The sequence below is a fragment of the Macaca mulatta genome, chromosome 20 (genome assembly GCF_049350105.2).
Source record: "Macaca mulatta isolate MMU2019108-1 chromosome 20, T2T-MMU8v2.0, whole genome shotgun sequence".
NCBI lineage: Eukaryota > Metazoa > Chordata > Mammalia > Primates > Cercopithecidae > Macaca > Macaca mulatta.
Window position 1 is genome coordinate 6487256 of NC_133425.1, and position 25990 is coordinate 6513245.

A 25990-nucleotide genomic window follows, 5' to 3' on the forward strand; every position below is an offset into this window, starting at 1 on the left:
CAGCCCCAAGACATGGGTGCTTTTATAATCCCCATTTTACAGCTGAGTAAACTAAGGCACAGAAAAATTAAGTATGTGTCCAAGGTCCTCAGCTAATAAGAGGAGTAGCAGGGGCTCCACAGGCCTCTGGCTCCCAAACCTGTGTCTCTGAATAAAACACCATCTTGCCTCTGTGCTATAAAGTGGTTCAGGAGCAAAAGAACAGGATTGAGAGAATAATAGTGAGAACCTCATTTATACTGGAGTGTTTGGGAAATGCCCTTAGGAGGAAGTGGAATTGGAAGAGGTATGAAGGAGGAGGAGCCAGGCTTACAGACACGGGCGTATGTGTAGGAGTTGGAGAGAGGCAGAGGGAACAGGGCTCGCAAAGGCTCTGGGGTAAGCAAAACATTGAGGGCATTTGCAGAGTGGAAAGAAAACCCTTGTGTTTGGGATCGTTGGATTGGAGGTGCCCTTGAGACTTGGCACAGTGCCTGGAGCGTCAGAAAAGCTCAGGAGAGTTTAGTTCTTGCTGTGTCTTGAGAGAGGAAGAAGCGGGGAACAGACGTTGTCAGGGACGACTTGCTTCCCTAAGCCTGCAGCTGACCATAGTAGGTATCGGTGTTAGCATCAGGCGCAGATAAATCCCATTTGGTCACCTCTGGCCTCTTTCTCCAGGCGTGGGTCCTGCAAGTGTGGGTTCCCTTTGCTGGGGAATCCTTGGGTGGGGGGCTTTGGCTCCCTCCCACCCCTTTCGAGGAATTCTCCTTTGTCAAATTCACTGAGTGTGCTTCCTTTTTCTCCATCAGTCTTGCAGTGGGAAGAAGGCAGCTCCAACCTGCTTTCAGAGCTGAGCAAATAAAGCTCTTTTACAATTGGTTCCATTGTAGAGAGAGCATTAGACTGATTTATTCAAATCAATTCTGGGTAAAAGCCATAAAAGAGAGCTTAAGAATGAGCTCTGTTTCCCCAGGAAACCCAGCTGATGGATGGGCACCTGAAGTGGGGCGGTGCGTGGCTGGCTTCTGAAGGGATTGGGGGCCGCTTGCACTCTGGGCAGGCTCAGACAGCATTTTCCTGGGGGACTGAGGTTAGACGTGGCCTCCAACGTTCCTTAAGCTCCTGGTGGAGATGAAATGGTCCAGTATGTCTTTTGTTTTGGCTCCTGAAGGGCAGGAGGCCTCATCGTACAGCAGCTTTTGGGAACATAAGCTGATGTCATAGCTGGAAGGATCATCAGATAACCTGCTCAGAGCCCCTCCTTTTTGGCAGTAGAAGGATGGGTGGCTAGAACCCAAGAAACTGGAGCAGCTTGCCCAAGGTCACCCTCAAATTAGCGGAAGACTCAGAATTCAAATTTAAGTCTCCCAACTTCCTTCTCCTGTGCTGCTTTCATCACAGGAGCCATATCCCAGCTTATAAACAAAATGAACCAACCGACTAACCCCAAATGACCCTGATGGTAAGGCCTGACATTTATCCAACTAAAGTCATGTATGCTTTAATTTTCTTTTTTTCTTCAGACAGAGTCTCCCTCTGTCACCCAAGCTGGAATGCAATGGCGTGATCTCGGCTCACTGCAACCTCCGCCTCCAGGGTTCAATCAATTCTCCTGCTTCAGCCTCCCCAGTAGCTGGGATTACAGATGCATTCTACCACACCTGGCTAATTTTTATGTTTTTAGTAGAGACAGGGTTTTGCCATATTGGCCAGGCTTGTCTCAAACTCCTGACATCAGGTGATCCGCCCACCTCGGCCTCCCAAAGTGCTGGGATTACAGGTGTGAGCCACCATGCCCGGCCCATGTATGGTTTAATTGAAGTCACTTTCCTTTACGTTGGTACTTCGCACTCATAGAGAATAAACAATCAGCACTGTCTTCATAAAAATTCTTTGTTGAGATCAGAAGAGAGGGGAAAAATAATCTCTACATTTGCTGCACTCGAATTCATGTAACTTCTCAAACAGGATGAGTTTCTTTTCTTTATGTTGCGCTTGCCTTCTGTACCCTCATGTATATGTCTGCCACTTAGTAGCTGTGTGATCCTGATCCCTGGTCACGTTGCTCAGTCACTCTGAGCCTCAGCATTCTCATCTGTGTAATGAGAACAGTGCCTGCCTCATCAAGGTGTCACGACTGGATGGCATGAGGCATACAAAGCAATCAACAGTGCCTGGCCATATCAGTTGCTCACAAATGTTAGTTCTTTTTTCATTATTTGCACAGAAGAAATGAATGAGCCTCTTCCCCATTGGATAAATGTCTGCTGCTCTGTGTTCCGCTTGCAGACTGACCTGGCCTGCCTCTCATTTTGCTACTAGGATTGTTCATGGACACCTCTCTCTGTCTAACCCCCACCCCTCACCTTCAGCATATATGCACACACAGCACAGTATGCACATTTGGGTGTACAAAACACAGACTCTCCTTTTCAAGTTGCAAGTAGGAGTAAGAGAGAGAAGTAAAATGTGGGCAGTAAGAAAGAATGTGAATCCTTACTTTTTTTTTTCTTTTTTTTTTTTGGTGAGACAGGGTCTCCCTCTGTCACTCAAGCTGGAGTATAGTGGTGCAGCCATGGCTCACTGCAGCCTCGACCTCCCTGGCTCAAGTGATCCTCCCCACTCAGTCTCCCGAGTAGCTGGGACTATAAGCACATGCCATCACATCTGGCTAATTTTTGTATTATGTTACCCAGGCTTGTCTGGAAATCCTGGGTCATATGATCTTCCCACCTTGGCCGCCCCCGCAAAGTTCTGGGGTTACAGGCATGAGCCAGTGCACCCAACCACGTCCTTATTTCCTTGCCTTTTTGTTCTCCAGTGTTTTCCCTGCCCTGGAGTAGGATAGGACATGTCATGTTTTGAGTTAGTGCAGCCTGGGACCAATGTGTACAGTGTGGACTTCAGTATTGAACCCTTTTGGTTCTTTGTCTCTTTTCCAGGGGCTTGGTGCCCAAATCAGTCAGACATCAGAACCCAGACAAGATGTTCCCAGGTGGTGCTTGTGCCTAGGACCCGCATAAGCTGTATTTTCTTGGCCAGCTGGGTGGTGTCCCTGTATCTGTCATAGAAGCTTCCCGCCTTGGGCACACCTTTGTCATCACTACAGGTGTGTTCAACAGCACCAAAGCAAGAGGAGGAAAAGAGAGAAAGGAAGAAGGGGTACAGAGGAGGGAGCAAGTGGGAGTGAGAGGGATGGAGGGGGAGGAGGGGAAGTCTCAGAAATCTGCAATCATCCACTGCCTGGGAGGGAAAGGGGAAATGTGCTCTGGCCGTGGTGCTGAAGTACAAGTGCCCTGCAAAGGACTTGGAGGCAGCAACACAGCCAGCAAGAAATATGACACACACACACACACACACACACAGAGAAAGAGAGAGAGAGAGAGAGAGAGAGGTGGTGGAGAGGGAGGGAGAGAGAAACAGAGAGAGAGAAAGAGAGAGAAAGAGAAAGGAGGGAGAGAGGGAGAGAAAAAGGGATAGAGACAGGAAGAGAGAGAGGAATGGAGGGAGGGAGACAAAGAGAGGGAGGGAGGAAAGGAGAAAGAAAAAAGGAGGGAGTAAGAGAGAGGGAGGGAGGGAGAGAAAGGGAGGGAGGAAGAGAGAGAAACGGAGAGTGAGAGAAAAAGAGAAAGGGAGGGAGAGAGAAACAGATGCAGAGGCAGGGAGAGAGAGAGAAAGACGAGGGAGGGAGGAAGGAAGAGAGAGAAACAGAGGGAGAGAGAGAGAAAGAGAAAGGGAGGGAGAGAGAAACAGAGATGCAGAGGCAGGGAGAGAGAGAGAAAGAGATGAGGGAGGGAGGGAGGAAGAGAAAGCGAGAGAAAGAGAAGGAGAGAGAGAGAGAGAGAGAGAGAGAGAGAGAGAGAAGAGAGAAAGAGAGAGAAGGGGGGGTGGCTGATAGGATGCTAACTCCTGCCTAGATTAGGGGTCAAATGCCAATGCCGCAGGTTCATGTTGTGGAGACACACAGCTTTTTTTTTTTTTTTTTGGCCAGCATTTTTGTTCACTTCCCGAGGAGGCTTAAATTATGTGTGCATGTGTGTGTGTATGTGTATGCATAAGAACAGGGATTATTACTACATGAATTTTACTCCATGTTGGAGGGATTGCTTGGGATATCATCTTACTTGTGCCTATAAAACAGCAGGGCAGCGTAGTTGGGGCACAGACATAGGCAGCCTTGCCCATGGGGACACCATAGCTTTGCTCGCAGTGCAGGAGGCTGGTAGCTCTGTGGGAGGGACAATGAAAGATGCTTCTGTCCTGTCTTCTGAGGCCTTGGCTTCTAGCTCAGCCCAAGGGGATGGGGGATTTTTTACTCTGTTTTGATGATCAAGGGTGTTCCTGAATCCCCGTGGTTGCCTATTTGGTTTGCTCTAGTTTAATCTTCTGGGGGTAACCAAGGGTTTGCTGTCTGCCTTCTGTGCTTCACAGGGACTTCTGGGATCTTGCTGGCTTCCACGAAGCTCAGGGATTTCCATGCAGGAGTAGAAGATGATGGGCATGTGGCTGCATGGTGCCTCAGAGCTCAGGCTCAGGAGCCAGACATGCCTGCATTGAAGTCATTTCTGACCCTCACTGTGGTCTTGGGTGAGGTTTCTTCTTGTTTTGTTACTGATGCAGATGTGGAGGACCCTGGGTTGTGACTGGTATTGGAAGATGACAGAATGAAGGGTAAGGCTTTTTGTTAATCTCCACCCTGAAATTATTACACAATGCACCATGGTCCTTGCTGGTCCTAAGCAGTCAACTTGATCTTATAGTGATTCCCCAGAAAGTTCTGGAAGGTAAGTGTCTTTGAGAGGTTATGAGCGTGGGCTTGAGGCAGACCAGTGAGATGCGAGTCCCAGCTCTATCCTTTACTAGCTGGGTGACCTTGGACCAGTTGTTGAACTTCTCAGAGCTTCATCTTCCTTATATGTAAAATGGGAATAATAACAATATCCACCTTAATGGGTTGTAAAAAAGATTATTTATTTTTATTTCTTACTGAGACAGGGTCTCACTGTCGTCAAGGCTGGAGTGTAGTGATGCAATCAGCACTCACTGCAACCTCCACCTCCAAGGTTCAAGTGACCTTCCTGCCTCAGCCTCCCTAGTAGCTGGGACCAGAGGTGCGTGCCACCACTCCTGTGTAATTTTTGTATTTTTTAGAGATGAGGTCTCATTATATTGCCCAGGCTGGTCTCAAACTCCAACTCCTGGGCTTATGTCATCCATTTGCCTTGGCCTCCCAAAGTTCTGGGATTACAGGCATGAGCCACTGTGCCTGGCCTATAAGGATGATTAAATGAACTAATATACATAGGCTGTTTAGAACAGTGCCTGACACAGAGTAAGATTTAAAAAATACCAGCTATTATTTTTTCTTCAACTTTTATTTGAAGTTTAGAGGTACATGTGCAACACATGCAGGTTTGTTATATAGGTAAATGTGTGCAATGGTGGTTTGTTGCACAGATCATTCCATTACCTTTGTATCAAGTCCAGCAGCCATTAGCTATTCTTCCTGATGCTCTGCCTCTTCCACCAACAGGCCCCAGTGTGTGTTGTTCCCCCCAAGTGTTCATGTGTCCTCATGATTCAGTTCCCACTCATAAGTGAGAACATGTGGAGTTTGGTTTTCTCTTCCTGTGTTAGTTTGCTGAGGATAACAGCTTCCAGCTCCAACCATGTCCCTGCAAATGACATAATCTCATTCCTTTTTATGGCTGCATAGTATTCCATGGTGGATATGTACCACATTTTCTTTATGTAATCTATCATTGATGGGCATTTAGGTGGATTCTATGTCTTTGCTATTGCAAATAGTGAATATCAGCTATTATTATTTTACTGATATTACTGTTGTGGCTCAGGAAATGATAACTCAAAATTTGGCACTTTGACGTACTGAATGCTTTGAACTGAAATAGGAAGGCCTCAGAAATAAGTCTCAGAACCAAGGTCTCTTTGACTTACCCCTGCTCCCCATCTCTGATCCTCTTTCTTTTCTCAAACACAGGGAGGGACTCTCTCTGAAATTTTATTTGACTAAAGAAACTTCTTTCCAAAAGAAATGCAATTGTCTTAAGACCCCCTCCCTGGGAATCTCATTGAATAACCACCAGAGAAGAGAAGAGACTAAAAGTCGTCACCATGCTGAGACAGATTTTCATCTATTCTTCTGAGGGCAGCTCTAAGAGATTATCTGGGAGACCTTATCTGCATAATAAGACAACCTTTGCTCACAGTGAACTTCTGCCCCTCACCTTCCCACCACCTCCCCTAGAGTTCTGAGGGATGTTGTCCCAGGCCATTGTTCTTTGGGCTCATTAATTTTCCTTAGAAATTACATACTGTCCCTAAAATTACCTCCAGGCCCTTTATTTCCCTTCCCCCTAAGAAAATAGTATTTAAGCCTCAATGACCTGGTCTCTCTTTGAGCCTCATATTTGCAGGACTCCCATGTCCATATACACACCAAGAAATATGTATGCCTTTTTTTTCTCCTGTGTATTGTTTATTTATCAGTCATTTCAGTGAGCCTTCCATGGGCAGAAAGGACACTTTTCCTCTGTCCCTACATTACCGTGCCTCTTGTCAACTAGAAAGCATTGGGAACTAATGTGTGCTTCCTGTCCTCAGTTTCATTATGTGAAAAATGGGGCTGTTGATAATAGTCACTTCAGTAGCTCAAGAAAGAAATAAGAGAGGTCACACAAAGTGCCCCCACACAGTGTAGGCACCCAAAATAGGACATTTTCCCTTTCCTCCTTTCTTTGGTCATATCCAAGATCAAGGTATATCAAATATTGGCATAAATGCACAGTTTGGTGGTTCTTGCCTTTTTGAGGGGTCATGGGTCCAGAATCACATCTCCCTCTCAGGGTTCAATAATTCAGTGAACTATAATGGGTTTTTATCTCATTGCCCAGAACAACCCATCTTAATGGCTTCTTCACACAATACATTAAATACAATTTTCTAGGAAAAAATGTGACCCACAAAAGTGGGTTCTTAAAAGTCAAGCTCCCAGCCAGGCACAGTGACTCATGTCTGTAGTTCTAGCACTTTGGGAGGCCAAGGCGGGAGGATCGCTTGAGCCCAGGAGTCCAAGGCTTCAGTAAGCTACATTTGCACCACTGCACTCCATCCTGGGTGACAGAGTGAGAACCTGACTCTTACAAATAAATAAAAAAAAAAATTGAACTCTGGTGATGGTGAGATGTGGAGAGTCTGAGAGTCCCAAGAGTGCTTTGTTGTGGATCCGTACAGAAGCTTCTGAGCCCAGAATCTCTGCCTGTTCTAGGACTCACTGTTCTCATCCCATGGCTGTCCTTGGCCCCATTTGAGGCTGTCTGATGGGTGAAGACAGGATGGTGTTGGGTTGAAGGGGCCTTCCTCCTTCCCCAGCGCTGTCTCATACACACACTGGCTGTGTGGGCATTGCCTTTAACGCTCTCTTCTCTAAACTGCAATTTACAGTGCAGCGACATCAGAGAGAAGGCAGGGATTTGTCTTTGTTGGAAGAGCTGTTGCATGTATTAAAAGGCTCCTGCAGCAATCAGCACCCCACGGCAGGAAACAATGAGACACAGCCCATGCCCATTCCCTCCCCCTCCTCCTTCTTCTTCTTCTTCTTCTTCTTCTTCTTCTTCTTCTTCTTCTTCTTCTTCTTTCTTCTTTCTTCTTTCTTCTTTCTTCTTTCTTCTTTCTTCTTTCTTCTTCTTTCTTCTTCTCCTTCCTCTTCCCCCTCCTCTTCCCCCTCCTCTTCTCCTCCTCCTCCTTCTCCTCCTCCTCCTTCTCCTCCTCCTCCTCCTTCTCCTCCTCCTCCTCCTCCTCCTCCTCCTCCTCCTCCTCCTCCTCCTTCTTCTTCTTCTTCTTCTTCTTCTTCTTCTTCTTCTTCTTCTTCTTCTTCTTCTTCTTCTTCTTCTTCTTCTCCTTCTATTAAGACAGTTTCACGCTAGTTGCTCAGGCTGGAGTACAATGGCAGGGTCTTGGCTCACTGCAACCTCTGCCTCCTGGATTCAAGCAATTCTCCTGCCTCAGCCTCCTGAGTAGCTGGGACTACAGGCGTGTGCCACCACGCCCAGCTAATTTTTGTATTTTTAGTAGAGACGGGGTTTCACCAGGTTGGCCAGGCTGGTCTCGAACTCCTGACCTCGTGTGATCTGCCCGCCTCGGCCTCCCCAAGTGCTGGGATTACAGGCGTGAACCACCGCACCCGGCCTGATCGTGCCCATTTCAGGAGAACAAGAGGAGGGGAGATTCAGATAATCAAGACAAATATCCATGTACCCAAATACCCAAGATGCCTCTCAGAAGGGCTCGCAGCCATAGTTTAGATAAATGCTGATGTCTGACGTTTGTTCTCTTGTCCCTGCAGATGTCTGCTCACTAAGTAGGTTTAAAGCTGAGGAGGAAAAAAATTAGGTGCTAGGATGCTGGAGAGACCTCAGATATCCCTTTACATGAATCATTTAAGTAGATGAAGAGCTAGATTGCAATAATCATTGGGAAGAGAAGAATAAAACATGAGATTCTAGTCACATCCCAGATTTAAAGGTAAAATGGGTAAAAAGTGACATTTTCAAACCTGGAATCACACTGGAGTGTTATTTGCATCTTGATAGTTAACAATAAAATTTAACATTAAAAATAGGGCCAGGTGTGGTGGCTCATGCCTGTAATCCCAGAACTTTGGGAGGCTGAAGCAGGAGGATTGCTCAAGCCCAGAAGTTTCAGACTAGCCTGGGCAACACAGGGAGGGACCCTGTCTACAAAAAATAAAAAAAAAATTAGTCAGGCATCTTGGCATGCCTCTGTGGTCCCAGCTACTTGGGAGACTGAGGCAGGAGGATCACTTAAACCTTAGGAAGCAGAGACTGCAGGGCTGCAGTGAGCTGAGATTGCACCACTGCACACTCCAGCCTGGGCACAGGGCGACAGACAGAGTGAGACCCTGTCTCTAAAAAAAAAAAAAAAATCAATCAATCAATCAATTTCCAGCAGCACCATGGTTGGGCTGACAGAAAGCTTACAAATAAATAAAAAAAAAATTGAACTCTGGTGATGGTGAGATGTGGAGAGTCTGAGAGTCCCAAGAGTGCTTTGTTGTGGATCTGTACAGAAGCTTCTGAGCCCAGAATCTCTGCCTGTTCTGGGACTCACTGTTCTCATCCCATGGCTGTCCTTGGCCCCATTTGAGGCTGTCTGATGGGTGAAGACAGGATGGTGTTGGGTTGAAGGGGCCTTCCTCCTTCCCCAGTGCTGTCTCATACACACACTGGCTGTGTGGGCATTGCCTTTAACGCTCTCTTCTGGGGAATGCTGTAATCCCTGTGTAATTTACAGGTGCTGGCCACATAGAGACAAACATGTTCCAAATCAGGTGAAAGCTGAGAAACTATAAGCAGAGATAGGCAGGCATCTGGGAGTATGGGCTGGGAAGAGTGAGGCACCCTGGCCCCAGTAAGATGGAAAGTAAGATGGGACTCATGGAATTCTCAGCAGCCATGCAGGGCCACAGAAATGCTGACTTGTCAGTTCAGTATTTTGGGGGTACGGCTGGCTTTGGGGTCATGGCCAGCCGCTAATGACCACTCAGGAGGTGGTTTGCAGATGGTATCAGGAGTCAATTGTGGGCAGTTGCCTGAAGAAATTATGGGCGTGTGTGTGTGGGGTAAATCATTACCCCCACTGGGATTTCTCATTGGAGAGAAAGCAGCTACACTTTGAGTTCAGGGGTCTACTCTTATGGGGTCACCTGTGTAGGGTGGACGGGCGGGAGCTCTGGGAGAGCAACTGTCTCATCCGGATAGAGTCTTGGGGACTCAACTGAGAATCTAAGGCAGGCGTTTGGGGGAAGAGGGTAGTTCTAACTGCTGGGTTTCTCCCCTCACCTCCTAAACGACTAAAAGTTTTCAAGAGGGATTTCAGCGGGGAAGCCAAGCCTTGGGGTTTATTTTCCTCACGCCCTAATTCATGACCAGCTTAAGATATGGGTCTCGAAGCTTCTAATGGCCGATCTGGCTGCACAGTGAGCTGCAGCTGTTCCCCGGCCCTTGCCTCCAACTTCCCAACCTTGACGCACAGTCTCATCAGCATTCAGTCTCCCTCCTCCTCTTCACCAGGATCTCATCCAACTTCAGGATGAGCCTCACCTTCTTTATAAGCAAGGTACGTGGGCTGGCCGGGCGCGGTGGCTCATGCCTGTAATCCTAGCACTGTGGGAGGCCGAGGCGGACAGATCACAAGGTCAGGAGTTCAAGACCAGCCTGGCCAACATGGTGAAACCCTACCTCTACTAAAGATACAAAAAATTAGCCGGGTGTGGTGGCGCAAACCTGTAATCCCAGCTACTCGGGAGGCTGAGGCAGGAGAATCTCTTGAACCCAGGAGGCAGAGGTTACAGTGAGCCGAGATTGCACCATTGCACTCCAGCCTGGGTGACAGGGTGAGACTCTGTCTCAAAAACAAAAACAAACAAACAAAAAAAAAGTGCGTGGGTTAATGATACTTAAAAACAAACAATTTTTGAACCTTTATTAGGTGTCAGGATTAGAGCTTTACATGCATAATTTTGTTAAATTCTCGTAACAATCCTACCAGGTACTGTCGTGATGCCCATTTCACAGATGAAGAAACTGAGGTTTCTAGAGGTCCAGCCCCTGCCTGAGCTAATGCAGTTACAAAGGCTGAAGCCTAGACTCGATTGGAGTTCGGCCTGCAGTGCCCTGGCTGAGCTACCTGCCTTCTAGCTCCACGGTGGAAGGGGAGAATCCAGACGTCCTCGAGACCTGCCCAAGAAGTGTCCTTGTCACTGCTCTGCCATCCTTCTGATGCCACCCTGCTCCGTGTCTGGCTGGAGCCAGCCTGGTTATGTCTGGGTTTGGGTCCATAGCAGATGTTCTCAGTGGCCTTACTATTCCTGTGCACACCGGCCACTTTTGCCTGAAGCTCTCTGTGGCCACCAATGCCACTTTGTTGAAAGTACTTGGAAATTAAGACCCTCTAAGGAGTATCTCTGAGTTGTGCCTGGTGAGTTTTCGGGTAGGAATGGCCCAGCTCCTGCAGACCTAGGCGGGATGTCTGAGGTGCACCTTCTACATGCTCTCTCGGTTGGATTAAGTCCTGGGATGCCCACAGGAGTCACTGAGAGGTTAACCTTTTACAGCTGTCTTCCCTTCTCCATATTCATCCCATATCCCCAGGCTATCACCAGGGTTTCCCAGCATCACCCCTAAGTAAACCTCTTGCACTGGAGTCATCATCTTGGGGTCTACTTGTGGCGGGACCCAGGTACTCACTGGGGTCAGACGCATCTTCTCTGTGGGTGTGGGGGTTATGGCGGGAGCCTAAAGACCCCACTGATGCGGAAGCCGTGTCTTCCTTCAGATATCCACAATCTTTTTCATGGTTTCCATCACTTCTGCTTGCTGCTTTATTACTTATTTATTACATCTGCACCTGAGGTGGTGAGAATTCTACTCTTAGACTGATAGAAAAAGAACTATTTTTTTCTCAGACATTTCCACTTTTTTTTTTTTTTTTTTTCTGAGACTGAGTGTCGCTCTGTCGCCCAGGCTGAAGTGCGGTGGCGCGATCTTGGCTCACTGCAAGCTCCGCCTCCCGGGTTCACACCATTCTCCTGCCTCAGCCTCCCCAGTAGCTGGGAGTACAGGCACCCGCCACCACGCCCGGCTAATTTTTTGTATTTTTAGTAGAGACAGGGTTTCACCGTGTTAGCCAGGATGGTCTCGATCTCTTGACCTCATGATCTGCTCGCCTTGGCCTCCCAAAGGGTTGAGATTACAGGCGTGAGCCACCACGCCCGGCTGACATTTCCACTTTTGTCTGTTAGCCCAGATGTTGACATTTTCTGAGCTCTCGAAGAATTTACAGACATTTGTCCTAGGTCAGAGTAAAAGGGATCCCCTTTGTTCTGGACCTTCTGCTGCCTTGATCATCGGATCAAGTTGAGGAAATGGTCCCTTGGGGGGCTAATCCCAGTGGCCTGGTAAACTCACACCCTTTCTTTTGATGTCAGGCCTTTTAAAACATCAGGGCCACTTTCCTTTACTCGTCCAGGATGGAAACATTTGGCAGCAGTTTTTGCAATATCCATCCCTTCAACAGCCACATGCCCCAGCTGAGGACTTGGCACAATGCAAAAGCAATGGAGATTCAAGAATGAACCAGCTTAGCACAGGAGATTTTTAGGGCATTGAGACTATTCTGTGTGACACTGTAATGGTGGATACAATGGTGGATGATCACATCCATCCAAAGAATGTGCAACACACCAGGAGAGAAACCTAAACTACGGACTTCACAATAATATATCAATATGGACCCATCAACTGCAACAAATGTAGTATATTAAAGCCACATGTTAACAACAGGGGAAACGGGATGGGAGGATTTGAGGGCACATATGGGAGCACTATACTTTCCGCTCATTTTTTTGTAAAGCTTAAGCTATTCTAAAAAATAAAGCCTATTCATTAAACAACAAAAATGAATGAGCCTTTGCCCTTACAGAATTCACCATCAAGAGGAAGAGGAGGCTGGGTGCAGTGGCTCACACCTGTAATCCCAGCACTTTCAGAGGCCAACATGAGCAGATCGCTTGAGCCAAGGAGTTCAAGACCAGCCTGGACAACACAGAGAAACCCTACCTCTACAAAACCCACAAAAATTAGCTGGGCTTGGTGGTGCATGCCTGTAGTCCCAGCTACTCAGGAGGTTGAGTATTGATGATTGATGGAGTCCAGGAGGTTGAGGCTGCAATGAACCATGATTGTGCCACTGCGCTCCAGCCTGGGCAAGGGAGTGAGATCCTGTCTGGAAAAAAAAAAAAAAAAAGAAGAGACGAATAGATAAGCCGATCATGTCAAGGTATGCTGCAGACTGGGACAAAGTCTGTCCAAATTGAACCTCAGGAAGGCAAATATTTATGATACATACCAGAGAGAGTCTATGACTAGCTGGTGGCCCATGTCCTTTTAATTGTCCTTAATTTTCCTGCCTAGTTTAAATGCTGCAAAAGATGGGGTTGACACTGTGACCTTGGGCACTGGAATTGGGTCAGGCTGCGTGGGTGTGGACTGGAACCCTGAATTGTGGTTTTGTTTCCAGAGATGTCAGAATGTTTCATGAGTAAGAGAACAGCCGCTATGTTGGATGCCCTGAATTTCAATGTCAGCATTGCCACTTTGTATATAACCAGAGGATGGGTTTGGAGACCCAATGGATCTACCATGACATGAACTTGTACTAACATTCACCTGACCTCCAAAATGCCTATTCTGACTGGTAGACCCTCATCTCGCCCTAGTGCCAGTTCAGAGCTTGTGTCCAGTGATCCTGCACAGGTCTCATTAGTTCCTATTCCCCTGTTCAGTTATCCTGGTAAAAGGCTGCATATTCCTTTAAGGGCAGGCTGGGAGAAAGTATAAATTTTTGGCAATGGAGCAGAGTCCTTTCTGGAGGGGACCTGGCTTCCCATTCAGACAAGGGACTCCGGGTCTGTGAACTGGCTTATGTCTGGGAATCGACTGGGAACTGTGGCTCTGTTTTTATGATTCAGGTTAGACTTTTGCTCACCTGACCTAGAACGCTTCTGCAAACACAGATCGAGTACAAATGTGGCAGGCTTCTTATCTATTTCACTTCTAGGAACGCCACGATCAGGGGGTACCGCAGGTCTGCGAGTCAGGCTATTCGGGTTGCAGCTTTGAGTCTGCTGTCCTTTATGGTAATTGCGTCCCCCTTGCCTTTGGGGATTGAGTGCTGCGGTCACTTGGCCCCAGCCCCTGTAGTGTGCCTATGTCATTTACTCTCTTTATGCCTCAGTCTCCTCCTCTGTAAAATGGGCACCCTAATAACACCCACCCCCAGGGCTGCTGTGAGGTATAGATGGATTAGCATATGAGAAGTAATAGAAGAGGGTCTCAAAGCCTGTGTGTCATTATCAGAATTATTTCGGGACAGGGGAGAGCTGGAGGAGAGAGGAAGGTGCTGAGCACATCCATGTGTTCTCCCACCAGTGTGTCCTGAGCACCTACTATGTGCTGCCCACTGTGAGAGCTGTTAGGGATGAAATAGGGAGCACAGCAGGGTAGGGGCAGCCATCGGGGGCTTAGTGGGGAGACAATTGTGCAACATGGTTCCAGCGATTGGGGTGGGAGAGCTCAGGGAGTACAGGGGCCTAGGATCCTGGGCAGAATCGTGGAAAGGACACAGCCTCCCCAGTGTCTCCTTCCTCCACTGGCTCCCTGGCCTCCCCGGCCTCCCCTGTCTCTCCTGCTTTTGAGGTAGGCCACGAGCTGCTGGTGCCCACTTAGCCTGTCCTGGACTCTGGGTGTAGCACCTCAATGTCCAGAAAATACCCCCGGTTCAGCTCATCACACAGCCAAGGAAGGAGCTCCACACTGACACTAAGGGTGCATCCTGGGCTCATTCATCGGTGCTTGCCTCCAAAATATTTCTCCACGTCTCCTCCCTTTGCCCACCTGCATTGTCTCTGTGCCTGAGCCCTGGCTGGGGGCCCGCAAGGATCCCGTATCTCCTCTGTCCCCGCACGGTGGGGTCCCAGCCGATCTGTCTGCCCACCACACCTCTCTCCCCTTGCTCACCACGCTCCAGCCTCACAGTCCTCTCTCTGCTTCTTTCCCAGCCTCTGGGCTTTTGCACACGCTATTCCCTCTGCCTGAACACCCTGCACTGGGCTGAGAACAACTCTGAGACATTTCTCAGCTGTTGCTTCCTTTGGAACAGCCGCCGCTACTGTTTCTCTCCCAGCTCCAAGACCTGCTGAGCCTCCTGTCTTTTTCAGTTCCCATGCACCCAGCACTTCTCCTTGGCCTCCTTTTGCCCAACTGACAATGTCCATTCTCAATGCCTTCTCACCCAGCGCTGAGCCCCACTGGGTGAAGGCAATGCCTGTCATGTTCACCACAATATCCCCTCCCCCATCACCGCGCCTGGTCCACAGTGACGCTCAAAAAATATCTATTGGCAGGCTATTGAAGATGCATTCATGTCATCCTGCAGGCGGAATTCTCCACGAGTTTTGAGCAGCCTCGGTTTTCCCACCACCTCCAAATCATGCAAGACACAGGGTAAGAGCAGACAAGGTGGCTGTGGCCGATGTCCACCCTCTCGGGGCATCCCTTCTCTTCCCTCCTCCTTGAGGCAGGGAGACCATGAGGATGCAACCTGGCTGGGGCGGGGAGGAGGTGCAGGGCCTGACCACCGGCAGGGGACAGCGACAGCCTGGGCCGGGGCAGGTAAGCGCGGCGCAGGCTCGGGCCCGGCGTGTCCGCGGTGCTCGCGAGAGGCCAGCAGAGGGCGCCAGAGAGCCAGGAGCGGCCCGCGAAGGAGCCCGCGCCGGCCCCGATGCCCAGCTCAGCGCCGCGCGGACGCACCGAGCCCGCGCTCAGACGCCCCAGCTCCGCCGAGAGGCCGCTCGCGCCGGGTCCTTCCTCTTCCCCAAGTGCAGGTAGAGCCCCCGGAGCCATGGCCAGCCCTTCCGGCAGCTCCGAAGCCACGGGCAAGCCCCGAGGCAGGGATGGCCGGCCCAGGAGGGAGGAGGACGATGTCCCTCCGGAGGAGAAGAGGCTGCGGCTGGGGCTGGAGGGGGGAAGCGCACAGCCCGAGGACGGGGAGGACGCGCCGCGGCCAGGCAGGGAGGAGACCGGCACCCAGACAGGTGGCGACGGCAGAGGAGTAAGTGACGGGGGCGCGGGGGTCCGGGGGCGCGGGGGTGGCGGGGGCGCAGGGTGGGGGCGGCGGGAGGCTCCGTGGCCGGCCCCGGGTTGAAGTTGGTAACTGAGCGGCAACTCCCGCGGGCGCGGAGTGACGGCTTGTGACGGCCTCCGAGACGCCAGCTGCCCCTTCTCCGGTGTGTGGCTTCGACTTCCTGATTCTCCCACGACGTCCCTGGCCGTGAGACCCGCTGGACTCTGCGGCTGGCGAAAAGGGGAGGGGGAGCCCCGCGTCTCGGGGGCCCCCAGCAGGGGAAGGGGCGGGGGTTGCGCTGGGCATCCTGTCTGGGGCATCTGTCTGGGACTCTGTCGGTGCCTCTCACCTGGCGAGGGGCTTGTGGAGGGGGTGGGGGGAAGTCCCTGGCGCCAGGCTTGGCCAAGCCCCGCTCTGCTGGGCTGCGGGCTGGCAGCGCTCACCCAGCTCCTCACCTGCCCCGCATCTTCCTGTTTTTCTTCCCATTCTGGTTGGGCAGCGAGAGTTGAGAGGAGGCAGATGGCTTCCATCCCAGAAATCGCTCTCCTCTTTCCATTCCCACAGAGAGGGACAGAGAGGCAAAGTTCCTCGCATCCCCCGGGGCGCCGTCCCCGTGAGCGCCCTGTGTCCCGCACACGTGTGCCCCTGAGTCACCCGGCCTGTGTGTGTGGGATGGGGCTTCGTGGCCAGCCTGGCCTCCTGGGGTTCACTTTCTGCTTTCCTACCCCCAACTCTTCCTGTGTGGCTTTGCTGGCCTTCCGCTGGGGAGGCACATGGGTTTGGAGGGGAGACGAGGGCCCCCTGGAGAGCTGTACCCCTCAGTGAGGGCTGCCACCTTGATGGTTTTTGATGGATAATGGGGTTGACCTCTTTGTTCCTTGCAAATGTTTTTATGTTTGACCATTTGCTCAGCTGGGCTTGTCTTAATAATTTGATTCGTGGTTAATGAGCCCCACATGGGAGAGAGGGCGGCCTTCAATTCTGAACCCATTTAGGCAGCACGGGCAGCCCTCCTCGCCGTCGGCTGCATCAGAGTCCCCCTGCCCAGGCTTGGAGATGCTGCCGGATGCTGTCTGGGAGGCTTGGTCATGGTGACATCCTTATCTCCCCGTGCACGTTACTGCATTCAGAGCTTGGGTCACCTGGACACTGAACTCAGGTGAATTTTGTTTGAGATCCCCGGAGAAGGACAGTTCTCTGGAAGGTTTTCCAGGACCCATCACGGAAAGGATGAGAAGGGAGAGGTCCTGGTCCGGGACACAGTTACAATGGTAGTGTAACACTGGGAAACTTTATTGCGTGAAGTCCTTGTCACTCCCTCTACCTCCCTCTTTTACGTGGACTCTGCGAAAGACCAGGATATCAGAATGCAGTGAAGTGACGGAGTAATCCTAGCACTTTGAGAGGCCGAGTGGGGAGGATCGCTTGAGCCCAGGAGTTTGAGACCAGCCTGGGCAACTGGCAAGTGGTGAAGCCTCATCTCTACCAAAAAAACAAAAAAAACAAAAAAACAAACAAACAAAAAAAAACAAACAAAGCCAGGTATGGTGGTGTGTGTCTGTAGTCCCAACTACTGGGGAGGCTGAGGTGGGAGGATTGCTAGAGCCTGGAAGGTCGGGCTGCAGTGAGCTGTGATCGTGCCACTGCACTCCAGCCTGAGTGAGAAAGTGAGACCCTGTCTCAAGGAAAAGAGAGAGAGACAGACCCACAAGAGTCTTAAGCCAGAATCTCCATGTTAAAATGCTTTCTGTAGGCTAAAAGGATTATATATTGATAAGGAAATATTTAAAAGGCAGAAACCCCACTGAATTTTTTGGTCTACAAAGGGAAATGGGAATCCCGTGATCTGAAGGATGATGGAGGAACTGAACAGACACCGTCCTTGTTTCCTGAGTCTGAATATGGTACCCTCTTTTCAGGGTGCCTGTATCTGCTCAGTCCGGCGGCCCCTCGAAAAGAAGGAATCTTGAGTTTCAAACTTAAAATTTGGCCCACTGCCCGTAATGCTCGCCAGACACATTCCTTTTCCTTTTTAGTTTCTATGGGAATACTCTGTTTGAAGAACCCATGAAGCAGTGTCAGGCTGGTGTGAGGATCAGCAGTGATTTCTTTGAGGAGGAGAGCCCGTTGCTTCACTCATAGGCCATGTCTGAGTGGATCAAGAAGAACAGAGTGCCGTTTTATGAGATTTTGTCTGCGTAGACCATTAGCTTGGTAAAAATGTCAAAACCATCCTCGTTCTTTAATAGCAGATTATTTTGGACTTTTCTCTGCAAGAAGCAGCATGGGCTTTCAGATGCTTTTAAGGATAAAATGTTCTTTCTCATCAGCAGGCCTGGTGCTCTGGATGGCTGAGGTTTTAATGTGACTGGGTGTCCCTTGGAGTGGCTCCCAGGCTGTGCTCTTGCGGTTGGGTGGCAAGGGGTTGCTTTATTCGGTGGTGGCTAGAGGGTGTTTTAGCAGGTAAATCGAGACCCCAGGAGTCCCTGAGCGCCCAGGCCTGCTGCAGGGCATCTATTTATGGTGGAGGGTGAGGGGCGTTGATTCCCTGCCAGTATCAGAAGTTTCACAGGCTTCTTGTGTATCCACAAACACCCACCCCAGTGAGAAGGCATAGAAACCCTGGCCCTCTCCAAGCCTTTATTGACTCCCTGTAAATAATCCCAGGATGTGTCTGACCCACAGCTCTTCCTGGAAGGACAGAAAAGTCTCTCTTAGGTATTTGGTTATCAACCTCAACCATTCAATCCACCTTCCCCAAGACCAGGCACCTCAGCAGAGATTTCTGGGTTGTCAGGCGGAACCGAGCATTCAAGGGTAATAACTCATGGGAGTCCCTGAAATCCCTGATGGACGCACCAGGTAAAAGCATCCAGGGTTGAAAACAGATCGGGAAGGTTATTGTCAGCCTGAGGCTCCTGTAGAGGTTCGTCCATGTTGCAGGTGTTTTCCCTTCTTGCTGGGGAGAAACCTGGGTTTCTCAGCTTTGGCACAGTCACAACATTTGGGGTCAGACCATTCGTGGTGGTGGTGAGGTTGTCCTGTGCATTGTAGGATGGTTAGCAGCATCTCTGGTCTCCATCCTCTAGGTGCCATTCTCCCCTCCCAGTTACGTCTACCCCAAATGTCTCCAGACAGTTTCAGATGCCATGGGGCAAGGGAGTGGTACATGAGCAAAACCACCCCCGTTGAGAGACATTGGTCTACACTTGTGGAAACGTTTGAGGGTGAGAGTGTTGATCTTGGGTCCCTGCTGTACCCTTTAGGAGCAATGCGGTCTTGGGAAATTAATACTACTCCAGGGGTCTCAGTTTTCTCATCTATAAAATGGAGATCAATGAGATACACTTTCATAGGAAGGTTATATGGGATTTACTGAGATAGTAAGACAGTACATGGAAAATGCTGGGCATAGCATTTATTTTTGATTTTTTTTTTTTTTTTAATTTTAAGACAGAGTCTCACTTGTTGCCCAGGCTGGAGTGTAGTGGCATGATCTCCGCTCACTGCAACCTCCACCTACCGGGCTCAAATGATTCTCCTGCCTCAGCCTCCAAAGTAGGTGGGATTACAGGTGCCTGCCACCACGCCTGGCTAATTTTTGCATTTTTAGTAGAGAGGTGGTTTCACCATGTTGGCCAGGCTTTTCTCAAACTCCTGACCTAAGGTGATCCGCCCACCTCGGCCTCCCAGAGTGCTGAGATTACAGGTGTGAGCCACCGTGCTGGGCTGGGCATAGCGTTGTAACGGACAAAGCACAAAATACTTGGGCAATATCTTTTTACATTTGGGTTGTGTAGACTCCATCCTCCATCCCCTCATGCACCGGTGCGGTGCAGAGCAGAGTATCACCCACCTCGACTGCAGAGTGGACTTGGGTGGCATCTTGGCTTTCTGCACAAGACTGGCCTGTTCCCCACCACATCCCCCTGGTTCTCAGGGTCCAGGATTCCAGGAGGCAGAGACATGGGCAGGCAGGGCAGGTGGCCCACCCAATTCATTCCCACGCTGGGGACTTGCAGAGCCGGCTCCCCAAGACAGGGTGTTTGGACCAACATCTGGGTTTTTGGATTTCCATTTGAGCACAGCTGGACTACACAGGCTGAAGCTCTCTCTGCCGAGATATAGATATTTCCCTGGCAACGATCTTACAAGCTGACAGGAAGACATGGCCACCCGCTGGAATGCGGTGTGTCTGCCGTGGCGCTCTTGTAATTTGTGAGGCAGGCTCCTGAGGAATGCAGTGCATAAGTGGGAGATGGTGGGAAATTCTCACATCCTCCCCTGGCCGAAAGTGCTGCCTGCACAGGTTGGTGGACGGTCCTTTGAGCAGGAAGAAGACACGGAGCACGTTCCTGTTAGCTGTGACAGAGAGGGGCAGGATACACACTGGACATTTCAAGCCCCTCCAGAGAAGCAAGTCTCACTGTGCTGGGAGTACTTGTGGAGTGGGAGCCGTGTTGCCCTGGCCTTTAATTATTTCAGGAATATTTAACCACAGGGCTGGCAGGCTGGATCTTGATGTGTGTTTCTCAGTTGGAAAGACTTTGGACCATAGGAAAATGTCTCAATTCTTTGAATTTCATGAAGGTGGTCATTGTTTCTTTTGGTGGCCTCTGGAACGTGACACAGAACTCAAGGGACAGGAAGGAGATGAGTTGGAGGCTGGGACAGGGGTCCCTGGCAGGGATGCTGGTGACTCACGTGATGGTGTTGGAGATGTGTGGAGTCCAGTGCCTGATTTGGGGAATGTTCGTGGGATATGTTCCAAAGGACTTATGGACCTATTAGGTACTGGAGGTGAAGGGTCAAGTTTGACCTCAGGGCTACAGTGTCAGGCAAGAACAGGAAGTCGATGTTGGACTCATTGGCTGAGGTTGCTTGGAACCCAGGAGGCAATGTGGGCCGGGACAGATGGGTCTGGGGCTGGGAGGGCAGGTCTGGGCTGGAGACTCACAGGGGCCTGGGAGACATCCCAGGTAGACGGTGGTTGAGGCTATGGAAATGACTGTGATTGCCTGGGATGAGAGTGGAGACAGACAAGATGGGGGTTTTGCTCTAAGCCTGGGGAACCCACCTCCCAGGTTCAAGGGATTCTCCTGCCTCAGCCTCCCATGTAGCTGGGAATGCAGGTGTGCGCCACCATGCCCTACTAATTTTTGTTTTTTTAGTAGAGATGAGGTTTGGCCAGGCTGGTCTCAAATGCCTGACCTCAAGTGATCTGCCCACCTTGGCCTCCCAAAGTGCTGGGATTGTAGGCGTGAGCCACCATGCCTGACCATTTTTAAATATTAATTTTTATGAAATATTTTCAAACACATTTTACTGTACATTGGAAAAGTCAATCATGATTTGAAAACTTTATCAAAATCCAATCAAATGTCAATTAACTGTTTAATTGTGGCTAGGTAAGGACACTGTTTTGACCAAAACATATTGGAACAATGACCACTTATAGAAATAATCTATGTTTTAATGTCTTCGTTGAATTAAATAATCTTTTATATTCTGGCCAGGCACAGTGGCTCACACCTGTAATCCCAGCACTTTGGGAGGCCAAGGCCGGTGGATCACCTAAGGTCGGGAGTTCGAGACCAGCCTGGCCAACATGGCGAAACTGTCTCTACTAAAAATACAGAAATTAGCCGGGTGTGACGGCACACACCTGTAATCCCAGCTACTTGGGAAGCTGAGGCAGGAGAATCATTTGAACTCAGGAGGCAGAGGTTGCAGTGAGCTGAGATCGTGCCACTGCACTCTAGCCAGCCTGGGTGACAGAGCAAGACTCTGTCTCAAAAAAAAAAAAAAAAAAAAAATTCTGGATTTTATTTTTAATAATTACTTTTGTAAAGAGAATATCTTCTTTTTTGGAGTTGTTTAACTGACAAAAGTTATGTACAAAAGGGTATACAACATGATGTGATTAAAATATGTATATATTATGAAATGGTTAAATCAAGCTAAATAACATCACCTCCCAGACTTATTTTTTTTGTGGTGAGAACACTTAAAAAATCTACTCTCTTAGTGATTTCTAAGTGTCTGATATGTTGTTATTAACTATAGGTACCATGTTGTCCCATGGATCTCTTGAACTTACTCTTCCTCTCTAAAAATGACATTCTGTGTCCTTTGATGGGCATCTGCCCACTTCCCCACCCTGGCAACCATCATTCTGCTCTGCTTCTATGAATTCAACTTTTTTCTTTTTTCTTTCTTTTTTTTTTTTTTTTGAGACAATCTCATTCTGTTGCCCAGCGTGTAGTGCAGGAGTGTGATCTTGGCTCACTGCAGCGTTGACCTCCCACGCTCAATCAATCCTCCCACCTTGGCCTCCGGAGTATCTGGGACTACAGGCATGCACCATCACGCTCCACTGATTTTTGTATTTTTTGTAGAGATGGGGTCTTGCTGTGTTGTGCAGGCTGGTCTCGAATTCCTGGGCTCAAGCAATCTGCTGGCCTCAGCCTCCCAAAGTGCTGGGATTACAGGTATAAGCCACCATGCCTGGCCGAATTGAACTTTTTAAGATTCCACATATAAGTGAGATCGTGTGGTATTTGTCGTTCTGTGCCTGGCTTATTTCACTTAACATAATATGCTCCAGGCTCATCCATGTTGTCTCAAATGGTAGGATTTCCTTCTTTTTGAAGGCTAAGTAGTATTCCATTGTGTACATACACCACATTGTTGCTGGAAGTTTAATGGAGGCCAGTTGGGGGAGCAGGGGGAAAAGATTCAGTGTAAGTCAAGATGCTGCAGCACCTACCCAGGATGTGTGCAGGATGCTCCTGGTCTTGAAAACCGTGGTTTGTGGGACTCCGAAGCCCCTGTCCTTCCACGATGCTTGCTGTCCCGTTATCACATTTCCTTGGAGGAGAACCCAACCTTGGTGGAGAGCCCTGCTGTGGCCGTGTCCCTCGGCATGAGATGGCAAAGGATGGTGCTGCTGGGAGACACTTACCTCTGCATACTGGGGGCTGTTTGCCTTCTCCATTCTTTCTCCAAGTATCTGAGCAGCTCCTCTGTGCCAGGTGCTGGTCTACAAGATGTATCGATCCTTGGAGATCATGCTGTAGCAGAGGAGACAGGCTACAGCCCGCAGGTCAGAACCAGCCCCCTACTGTTCATACAAATAAAGTTTTATTGGAACATGGCCACACCCATTTCAGTGCATACTGTCTATGGCTGTTTTCCCGCTGCAATGGAGAGTTGAATAGTTGGGACTGAGACTCTACGGCCTGCAAAGCTGAACTCTTTACCATCTGGCCCTCAAGAGAAAGAAAAAAATTGCTGATCTTTGTACCCTGAGAGTCTTAGGTTAAGAGGACTTTGTACCACCCTGACGTCCCAGGAGACCGTGAGTCTAGCCACCCTTGAAATGTACACAACTCTGGGCTAGGGGTGCAGCAGGTCAGTCCCAGTTTTGCAGGTCTTTGGTATCAGGGGCACCGCCCAGGATTTTGAGTGGGGTTTCCTCACCACTGTGGCTGGGCACTGGGCGAGTATGCTTTCTGATTTTGTATGGGGAAGAGAAAGGAGGGAGGAAATGGCAACTTGTTGCCCTGTTCTAAGCATTTTCCTAAGATGGGTGTCCAGGCAAGGGCTTGGGATCTCACCTTGCACAGCTTACAAAACCCAGTGAGGACAGCTGTGTTGGCGCTGCCACTCTGAGGGATGGAACCCCCAAATGACTAGGAAGGGAGAGAAAAGCATGGTTTCTGCAAGCACAAGAACTGGCGTTATTGAAATTAACATTTCCCCCAAGTTTTATAATGTCTAGGCATGCATATTTAAGTGTCTGCCTCAAAAGCTCTTGCTAATAACCAGATGGTGCATTTAATTTCCTTTTTTTGTTCTCTGAGCAACATGCAGCTTCCTGCACAGTCCTCCTTGCAGGCAACTGTGCTGAGGTGACAGTCCTCCTGACTGTCCGCACAGATCCCGGGGGCCTCTGAGAGCCCTGTATTCTGGGGACAGCCTTTCCCCTTCTATTCGGCCCCAGCTGGAAGGGGGCAGGTTACCCACAGCCTAGCACAGGGCTCCTGCCTTAGCTTCTCTAAGGAATCTGGCTCCCTCTGACCCTCTAGACCTCACCAGCTGAGGATCAGAGCCCCGGGGCAGGGGCCGGGGGTGGGTGTGAGGTGGGGGGGTGCAGGGCGTGGTGGGGTGGTCTGAGAGTGCAGCTCTGGAAGGGGGCAGGGCAGGCCCAGGAGAAGCCGCGTGGGAGAGACTGCAAAGAGATGGCAGTTAGGACAAGAGGGCTGGGTACGGTGGCTTACACCTGTAATCAAAGCACTTTGGGAGGCCGAGGTGGGCAGATCACCTGAGGTCAGGAGTTCGAGACCAGCCTGGCCAACATGGTGAAAGCCTGTCTCTACTAAAAATACAATAATTAGCCGGGTGTGGTGTGGACACCTGTAATCCCAGCTACTCGGGAAGCTGAGCCAGGAGAATTGTTTGAACCCAGGAAGTGGAGGTTGCAGTGAGCTGAGATTGAGCCATTGCACTCCAGCCTGGGTGACAGAGCAAGACTCCGTCTCAAAAAAAAAAAAAAAAAAAAAAAGTTAGGAGAAGGGGAGGAGGGAAGAGAAGGGAGCTGTGGGACAGCAGCCAGGACCTTAAAGGCACAGAAGAGGAAGCTTGGATTTCCAGTTCCAAAGGATGTGAAGACAAAGTCACACACCTTCAGCCTGCTCCAGGTGAGGCTGGGCTCTGTGTATTTTCCTTGTTTTCCTTTTCCTTGTGTTCAGGGTGTTGTAGAAACAGGTACATAGGGACTCTGTGTAGCGTCTGTTCTCATGGCCTTCGGGAAGCATGGGGTGCCCTGGTTTCCTTGGCTTCGTGTCCCCCTTTCCTCCTGCCACCCCTGACTGTGCACCCCACCTTGTCCCTCTGACCACCCTCCTGGAGGGGGCCTGGCCAGGGCTTGTGTCCTTGCTAGTCTCTGGGGAGGAAGACTCTGTGACTTGAAAGCCTGTCGACTTAAATTGCAAGGTGTGGGTGCCTGGGAGGGGACATCCGCAGCCCTCTTGACTGATCCATTTATGGTTTTTTTTTTTTTTTTTTTTGACTCTGTTCTATGTTGTCCTGATGGAGGGGTAAGCCCCTGCCTTCTACCTTTCCTGCCTTGAACTCTTGCAATTAGGCCAGATGGGAGGGTCCTGTGGTCTGAGTCTAACTTCTTAGTTTTTGTTCTGCTTATTAAAAATACAAATTTTTATTTGTTCATTTGTAAAGAATTCAAGCAATGCAGGCCGGGCGCAGTGGCTCAAGCCTGTAATCCCAGCACTTTGGGAGGCCGAGACGGGCGGATCACGAGGTCAGGAGATCGAGACCATCCTGGCTAACACGGTGAAACCCCGTCTCTACTAAAAAATACAAAAAACTAGCCGGGCGTGGTGGCGGGCGCCTGTAGTCCCAGCTACTCGGGAGGCTGAGGCAGGAGAATGGAGTAAATCCGGGAGGCGGAGCTTGCAGTGAGCTGAGATCTGCCCACTGCACTCCAGCCTGGGCGACAGAGCGAGACTCCGTCTCAAAAAAAAAAAAAAAAATTAAAAAAAAAAAAAAAAAGAATTCAAGCAATGCAGACCAGCTGTGGTGGCTCACACCTACAATCCCAGCACTTTTGGAGGCCGAGGCGGGCGGGCCAGGAGTTTGAGACCAGCTTGGCCAACATGGTGAAATCCTGTCTCTACAAAAAATACAAAAGTTAGCTGGGCTTGGTGGTGCATGCCTGTAATCCTAGTTATTTGGGAGGCGGAGGCAAGAGAATCACTTGAACCCAGAAGGAGCAGGTTGTAGTGAGAAGGAGGTTGCAGCAAGCTGAGATTGTGTCCCTGGACTCCAGCCTGGGTAATAGAGCGAGACTGTATCTCCAAAAAAAAAAAAAAAAAAAAAAAAGAATTTATATAGAAAACAAAAAACAAAACTTGCCTTTGTTTTGCTTTTCTTGGTCTTGCTTCTCAGAGGTAACACTGGGAAGGGTTACTTTTCCACACCTTTTTCTTTTATTTTTTATTTTAAGTTCTGGGATACATGTGCTGAACGTGCAGGTCTGTTACATAGGTATACATGTGCCATGGTGGTTTGTGGCACCTATCAACCCGTCATCTAGGTTTTAAGCCCTGCATGCATTGGGTATTTGGCCTAATGCTCTCCCTCCCCTTGTTCCCCACCCCATGACGGGCCCTGGTGTGTGATGTTCCCCTCCCTATGTCCATGTGTTCTCATTGTTCAACTCCCACTTATGAGTGAGAATATGCGGTGTTTGGTTTTCTGTTCTTGT

The 25990-nt window shown here is 49.7% G+C and overlaps 1 protein-coding gene and 1 long non-coding RNA gene across 3 annotated transcripts in view; both read left to right on the forward strand.

Moving 5' to 3' along the window:
- Nucleotides 1-12478, forward strand: part of LOC114674368 (uncharacterized) — a 118822-nt gene extending 106344 nt beyond the window's left edge. Inside the window, exons 4-6 of the long non-coding RNA XR_013411534.1 lie at nt 4411-4650; nt 4975-5090; nt 10570-12478. This is a non-coding gene — a long non-coding RNA (uncharacterized LOC114674368). The remainder of the gene's footprint in view (nt 1-4410; nt 4651-4974; nt 5091-10569) is intronic.
- Nucleotides 12479-15255: 2777 nt separating this feature from the next.
- RBFOX1 (RNA binding fox-1 homolog 1) overlaps nt 15256-25990 on the forward strand; it is a 2485711-nt gene continuing 2474976 nt past the window's right edge. Inside the window, exon 1 of one of the 2 annotated variants that reach the window (XM_077985562.1) lies at nt 15256-15690. In XM_077985562.1, the coding sequence (XP_077841688.1) occupies nt 15361-15690 (330 nt within the window). In that variant the 5' untranslated portion in view covers nt 15256-15360. The remainder of the gene's footprint in view (nt 15691-25990) is intronic. The other variant, XM_077985561.1, reaches the window with a different exon arrangement.